The sequence below is a fragment of the Oryzias latipes genome, chromosome 15 (assembly GCF_053564925.1).
Source record: "Oryzias latipes strain Hd-rR chromosome 15, Olatipes_Hd-rR_3.1".
Taxonomy (NCBI): domain Eukaryota; kingdom Metazoa; phylum Chordata; class Actinopteri; order Beloniformes; family Adrianichthyidae; genus Oryzias; species Oryzias latipes.
Genome location: NC_136251.1, coordinates 31,246,655 through 31,253,529, shown reverse-complemented (window position 1 = coordinate 31,253,529; position 6,875 = coordinate 31,246,655). Strand labels below are relative to the sequence as shown.

Genomic DNA, 6,875 nt, shown 5'->3' with positions numbered 1-6,875 from the left:
AGTCACAACGTCGCCTGCTGATTGGTTGAAGATTATCTGACTAAAGCAGTGATTGGACGATAATAGAAGCTCATTTGAATAAATACCAAAATGGTTGCAGTGATGTCAACGTCACAGTCAACGCTCATGTCGCCGAAAAGCGCAACAAAAACACAAAGTTTTCCGTTACAGATTATTTGAGTTTTTTGTTACGCAGTTTGTAATTCAAACATTTGTCCCCATCAACACAAATGTAGAAAAAAAAACATTACAAGCCAACAATAAAATAACGTGAAAAACAAAAAGTACAACAAAAAGCGCGTGGTGATTTATTTCAGTCTGCTCGGGCCTCAAACTCACCTGTTGGTCTACCTTTATTATGACGGCTGGACCAATGAGCTGAGGTCACCAAACTGAGTCTAAAGGTCACGGATGGAAAAGAGCTTCAAGGTCAAAACTGGTCCAAAACCATATTCCTCTTATTCTAAAGGTTCCTGTTAAAAAAAAAAAAAAAAAAAACTTTATTAAATCAGCCAAATCTGGAGCAGCTACAGCCCAACACCACCCAACCTAAAGAACCCCCCCCCCCCCCCCCAAAAAAATGTGGCTTTTTTCTAATTGACATTTCATTTCTTTGTTCAAATCGCTGTGAATCAGGAGCAGAAGAAAAGATGCTGTTTGAAAAGGATTCATAAATATGCTGGGTGGTCACAAGCTGGTCTAGGCTTTCAGAACAGTGATGGGAAAGGGGGCGGGGTGGCTCCACATTAACAGCCTCGGTGGAAGACGACACAGATTTGTTTTAGGCTAAAAACGGCATCATCACTTTTAAAAGGCCACTAGGAAGACTTTGAAAATAGGGCAGAAGATGATGAGCAGAACTTCAAAGATTTCAAAAATGGAATTTAGAAAAAGTAAAGTTATGTTCCATCAAAAAAAAAAAAAGACAAATCTGAGCTCAAACTAAGAAATTAAAGGATAAATCCATCGTCATCATCACGGTGTGCATATATGTATATATGTCAGGTTAAACTTGTCATGGAAGTCAACAGGAAACTACATTAGTTTAAACATGAGCATAAAGAACTTTCTTTTTAAAAATAGGTTTAAAAAGTTTAAAAACAAGATCAAAACGGGCCCAAGAGCTACTAGTTTCCCTCAACGATGGATGGATTTAGAAATAATCAAGAATGACTGAAAACTTATCTGGCAAATATTTATGAAATTCCACAAGCTTTGATAACAATGAATATTAAACCTAATTATGAAATGTTAGAACACTTAAACACTGATTTTTGAGACCATGTTCTTTTTTAAACTAAATCCATTTCTACATAAAAACACCTCCCCCTAGTGGCTGTTTAGGTTACTGCACGGCCACCTCTTGTGGTTCTGACTCGAATCCTCAGAACCACATTTCCATGTTCTGTTTACATCCCCGATACTTTTTTATGTCTTCTAGAACTCTTCAAGTGTCAGAGTGTGAACAGAAGTGTCGCCAACATGACATCACTCGTTATTTTTAACCACGCAGCTGCGAGCAGAGGCCGTCGACTCTGCCACGAGCTGGAGCGTGCAGGAAGAGCACTTTGACTCCATTTCTGCTCATATTTAGACAGCAAAAGATTTTAAATAATACAGAAAGAAATGTTTTTTCAGCTGTTAAAATCGTTGGAGCAAATATTTGTTATTTTCTGAAGAAAAGAAAAAAGAGCATTAGAAAATGACAATATCGTCAATAGAGAAACGAGACGAGAACCAACCTGAGTGAAAACAACGAACCTTTATTGACAGCAGCTTGTATAGTCTGGAATATATCGGATTATTGTGAACCTTTGCTGAAGCGTATTAAAACAAAGTCTAGGAGTGAGTTCCTAGCATTCATTTAAAAACAATACACTAAAATCCACATATATATATATAAAAAACAAGTTGATAAAAAAGGACTTGCATTTGATTAGATATCCCAAAAAAAAGGGGGGGACTGGTTAAGATAATCCTTCATTTTCCAGGCACTTAAAGGAGTTCTGGTGACCCGCATTTGTTGGCTTCTGTTGTCGGCGCCTTCAGACTGTGGAATGAACAGAGAAGGAGCTCACAGTCCGTCTGCAGAAACAGGACCGTCATCATAAATAAGCAGGCGCCTGCGTCTCCGTCTGCACAGCGGGAAGCAGAAGGAGCGTGACCTGAAGTTAGTGCACCGCTTCTGCATCAGAAACACTTGGCCGGGCCGGGCCGTGCCGGGCCGGGCCACGTGGTAGCCACACATTTTTGGACCTCGGAGTTTCGTTTGGACCCTTGAGTCGCGGGGTGAAATCTGGCGACAGGCGGAATCGCCGTGGCGTCCGCATGGTGGTGTTTGCACGTCAACAGAGGCGAGAAAGCGCCTCCAAAATAGAAAAGCCACATTAGAAAAACATAGAAAAGTTCACACTGGCACAATCTCATCCGTTTGTGGTCCTTGGCTATAAAACGGGATCTTCTGCTCGTGGATTGTTGTGGATCAGCGAAGCGACAGACGACAAACCTTCATGCAGACGTGATTCACTCCCCAAACACACAGACACACACTTTGAAAGTTTGGAGGGTTTAACGGAAGCATCCGTCCATCCTCACAGGGTCAGGGGTGGAGGGGGGGCGGAGGCACTGCGGTTGTGTCCAGGAGGGGCTGCAGATCACCGGGGGGAGGGGGGGGGTTGCATTTAAGGCGGAGCTCCGGCGCAGCTCAGAGGGACGTTCACACTAACTGACATCAAGAGTCTGATCCGCGCTCCGGATCGAGTCATAAAGTCGTTTTTCTCTTCAACCCACCTCCCGGGTCGGTTCATAATCCAGCATTTGTGTCCCAGCCGCGAGGGGGGGGGTTCTGCTCAGACCTTGCTGTCAGACGGCAGCTCCCCCAGCACGTGGACGATGTCGGTGAAGGACGGCCGCTCCTTGGGGCCGAGCGCCCAGCAGCGCGCCATAAGCTTGTAGATTTTGGAGGGGCATCCCTCTGGGGGGGGCAGCTTCAGCTTCCCCGCCTTCAGACCTGCAGCACCGAAAAGAGGTTCAGAAAAAAAGCGGGACGGTCGTTCTGACAGCCGGCGGCTTTTCTCACCTTCCAGAACCTCCTCGTCGTCGAGTTTGGAGTACGGCATTTCCCCGTGACTGAACACCTCCCACATCAGCACGCCAAAGGCCCACACGTCCGACTTGGTGGACAGGTCGTCCTCGAAGACGGACTCTGACGGCAGCCAGCGCAGCGGGATCCACGACTGTCGGTAGTGATAGTACTCGCTGTGCACACATGCAAAGAAAAGGAGAACCTTACTCCTCAAAGTTCCCGCCCTCCTGCGTTTGGCGCCTTTTTCCCCCCAGCAGACCTGTTGTAGACGTCCTTGCTGAGGCTGAGCGAGGACACCTTGACCCGCCTCTGGCTGTTGATCAGACAGTTTCGGGCGGCGAGGTCTTTGTGGACGAAGCGATGGTTGGACAGGTGCTCCATGCCGCGAGCCACTTGAGCACAGAGAGACATCTGGACAGAAAGGCAAAGCTTTTGTAGGGAGATCATCCGAACGTCAGAACAGAAACATTTCAGAGAAACATCAGATGATTTAAAGAAATCTTCAGGTAACAGGATGTAAACCTTTGAATATAAACTAATCATATGCAGCTGAGAACAGGACAAACTGACAAAAGACCAGATCCCGATGAGCGGATGGGTCTGGCTGGTTCATACGGGGTCAAGAGGTCACCCATGTGTTTTGGTGCTAAACCGTTCAAAGAAAGACCTCAGAACTGGACCGATGCGGTTCTACATTTTTGGTCCCTGTGATAACCCCAGCGTTCAAGTTCTGAATCGGTTGATGCTTTTTTTTTGGGGATAAAACCACCGTCACAGAGGTCACGCCCACTAAAGAGGAACGCAGGAAGTTGTTTTTTCCCGCTTAGACATCAGATCTTTAATCCTTGAATGTTTCTGGCCTGGTTGGTGCTTTTCAGATGAATAGATTGAAGCTCTGTGTTATATATATGTGTGTGTGTGTGTGTGTCATCGGCATAGTTATGGTAGCTAATGCTGTTCTAACCACGCTGGTCAGAGCTGCGCATGAAGAATTCATTAAAAAATAAAACATTTTTCAAACTGGCAGCTGTTCGGTTGGTTTTATCTCCAGAATAGTAAAAGTACACTTTGGGATTTCCTTGGCAACAGAGGAGTTTTCTTTAACCACACCCACATTCCTAATCTGTTCATGCTCCTTGCTATCCAATTTTCCCAATATTTCAGGAACAGAAAACTGCGAGCAACAGAGGAACGCCACTTCTGCACGCTGCTAAAAATCTACAAGCTTGTAAAACCAACATGTTTTTTTCCCCAGCTGCTTCTTAATGATGCTGGAGGATATGGGAGGAATTGAAACGTGGGTGATTTTTTATTCGTTCCTGAGGTCAGACTCACTTTGGTTTTGGTGCTCAGAGGCTGAGACTTCACTTTGTCGTCTTTACTTTTGGAGATCCTCAGATATTGTTTCAGATCTCCCTGTGAGGGAAAGAGCCGGCAAACATGTGATGAGGAGAAACGCGTCTGAACTGTTTTTAGCGTGTCAACACACGGATGTGCGCGTACCCGGTCGTAGTACTCCAGGACCATGTAGTGCGGCTCTGCTTCCCTGCACAGGCCCAGCAGGCGGACCACGTTGGCGTGGCTCAGCTTGGAGAACATCTCCGCCTCGCGGCGGAAGTCTTGCTGCAGCTGCTCGTCTCTGGTCTGCAGACTCTTCACCAGCACCACCGTCTCCTCCTCGCCCTCCTCGATGCTTTTGGCTTTGGCCAGCAGCACCTCGCCGAACTCGCCTTTACCTGAGCAGACGTTCCCGCCTCAGATCAGAGATCCCAGGAGGACAGAGGCTGAGGGAGGGGGGGGTTGTCATGGTTACCTAATGTGGTGATGGTTTGGAGGTTTGCCCGAGGAAAATGAAGTTTGTCGCTGTTGACGTGGCTGTGGCGTTTCTCAGTCGTCGCGCTGGTTCCCATGTTGGCGAGCGCCACTTCCTCCTGGATCTCGGCGGTGGTGTGGCCGTTTTGCTGAACAGCACCGCCTGGTAAAACACACCTTAACCTCAACTCTGCCCAATTATTACAAACAAAACCGGTTTGTTTAAAGCCACCGGTCCTTTAATTCAACGTTCAACTGAAATGACCTCCATCAAAATCTACTGCTGTGTGCAATGCCCGCAGTGAACACAGGGTGGCAGCAAACACCACGCAACAGTTTCAGGAGCTTCGACCGCTTTGTCAGGATACAGAGGATGCAGGTTCCTACCGTTCAGACACTCCATCTCGGGCTCCTCGCCCTCCGGGCCCTTCTGCAGCCTCTTGGCGTTCCGCCTCTTCTTGCAGTAGAACATCAGTCCCAGCACCACGATGATGTAGGCCACGGCCGCCCCCACAGACAGGCCGATGGTTTGAATCATCTTGTACGGAGCCCGGTCTTCATCGACGTCGTAGGCGTGTGTCGGCTTCTCTGTTGGGCAAAGAAATCCGACGGATCGGTCAAAACAAAACGTTCAAAGGAGCCTTTTAAGCAGTTAAACGTAGGAACATCAGATGCCTCCAGCCGCTGTCCTTTGATCCACAGGAGTTACACTCAAACCTCTGAAAAGCCGGACTTACCGACTACATACAGCTGAGCCACGAGGAATTTGATGCTGCAGCTGTTCCCAGCCACACAGGTGTACCTGCCCGTATCGTCTGTGGTGACATCAAAGATCACCAAGGAGCCGTTGGGCATCTTCTGGAACCTGGAAGACGGAGAGGAAGAAGTGCTGCTGTCAGAAACTCAGGAAAAGAGGTTTGGAAGGGTTAAAAAGGGTTGAATTTGTCCCAAAAGACGTCTTTAGCTGTGATTTCTAACAATCTTTCATGGATTCTTTGTTTCGCCTCATCCGTCTTTGACCCGCTGGAGTTTCTAAAACATTTCCTTTATCAGTAAACATCACATAAACGTTTTACTCCACTTGAGAAACATGTTTTAGTTAGATTTTCCTGGAGAAATCTTCCACCTTCTGGTGTTTTGGTCAAGTAGAAGCAGCAGGTGGAAGTTTTTCTTTGATTCCAGGCGAAACAGCTCCTCATGAACACACTGCTTTCAATGTGGCATAAAGAGATAAGACGTTTCCCTGAATCTGCACCGTTTCTATGTTTGATTTCTCAGATGAGGAGTAATGTTAATGGCTTCCCTACCCCTCTGGCTCCTCCCCATTGCTCCAACTTTAGGGGCATTTGAAGCTGCGGTGGCGTCTGAAAGTGGTTTTTAACGATGGTGTAATCACTTTTTTCACCCAAAGAGTTCACGTTTGTGATTCAGATTTATTCTCAGAAGCTCCGTTTAGAATCAAGATTTCTGTTGTGGAAATTTGAACCTAAAAAACACAGACTTAAGGTGGATCCTTCAGGCTCGTCCAGCACCGGTTTCCCGCCAAACCTCTTCATTATTTTCCACAGACCCGCTTGGACGTGTTCAGGAGGTCAGGTCAACTAAACGGAGGTCATACTTTTGTTTTTGCCAAATCAAAGAGGCAACGGCTGCTGGATGTTGTTAATCTAAGATGTTTGTTAAAAAGAAATCCAGAAAATGCACAACATTAGACAAGTTACAACTACAAAAACACATTTGTTGGGGGTTTGAAACAGCAGGTTTGCAGGCAGATGCACAGCCGTTGTGGACGGGCTTCCCCTTGGAGCTCCGTTCACCTCTTGTTCTTTTTCATGTCCAGCATGGCTTCCTTCAGCATCCAGTGGATGCGGGGCTCGGGGTCTCCGGTGGCCTGGCAGTGCAGGACGGCCGTGTGGCCCTGGTACACGGTGGTGTTTTCCGGCTCCAACTTGAACCGGATGTACACTGCAGATGCAAA

General features: G+C 47.0%; 1 protein-coding gene across 4 annotated transcripts in view; it reads right to left on the bottom strand.

Annotated features, from left to right (window-relative positions):
- Positions 1-1,743: 1,743 nt before the first annotated feature.
- The window catches only part of ptk7b (protein tyrosine kinase 7b), a 54,079-nt gene continuing 48,947 nt past the window's right edge, over positions 1,744-6,875 (bottom strand). For all 4 annotated transcript variants that reach the window (XM_023963079.2, XM_078931569.1, XM_078931568.1 and 1 more), the window contains 9 exons: positions 6,715-6,862; positions 5,635-5,762; positions 5,285-5,485; positions 4,899-5,060; positions 4,589-4,821; positions 4,421-4,501; positions 3,345-3,496; positions 3,080-3,258; positions 1,744-3,010 (listed from right to left, as the gene is read on the bottom strand). In XM_023963079.2, coding sequence (XP_023818847.1) covers positions 2,850-3,010; positions 3,080-3,258; positions 3,345-3,496; positions 4,421-4,501; positions 4,589-4,821; positions 4,899-5,060; positions 5,285-5,485; positions 5,635-5,762; positions 6,715-6,862 — 1,445 coding nt within the window. In that variant the 3' untranslated portion in view covers positions 1,744-2,849. The remainder of the gene's footprint in view (positions 3,011-3,079; positions 3,259-3,344; positions 3,497-4,420; positions 4,502-4,588; positions 4,822-4,898; positions 5,061-5,284; positions 5,486-5,634; positions 5,763-6,714; positions 6,863-6,875) is intronic.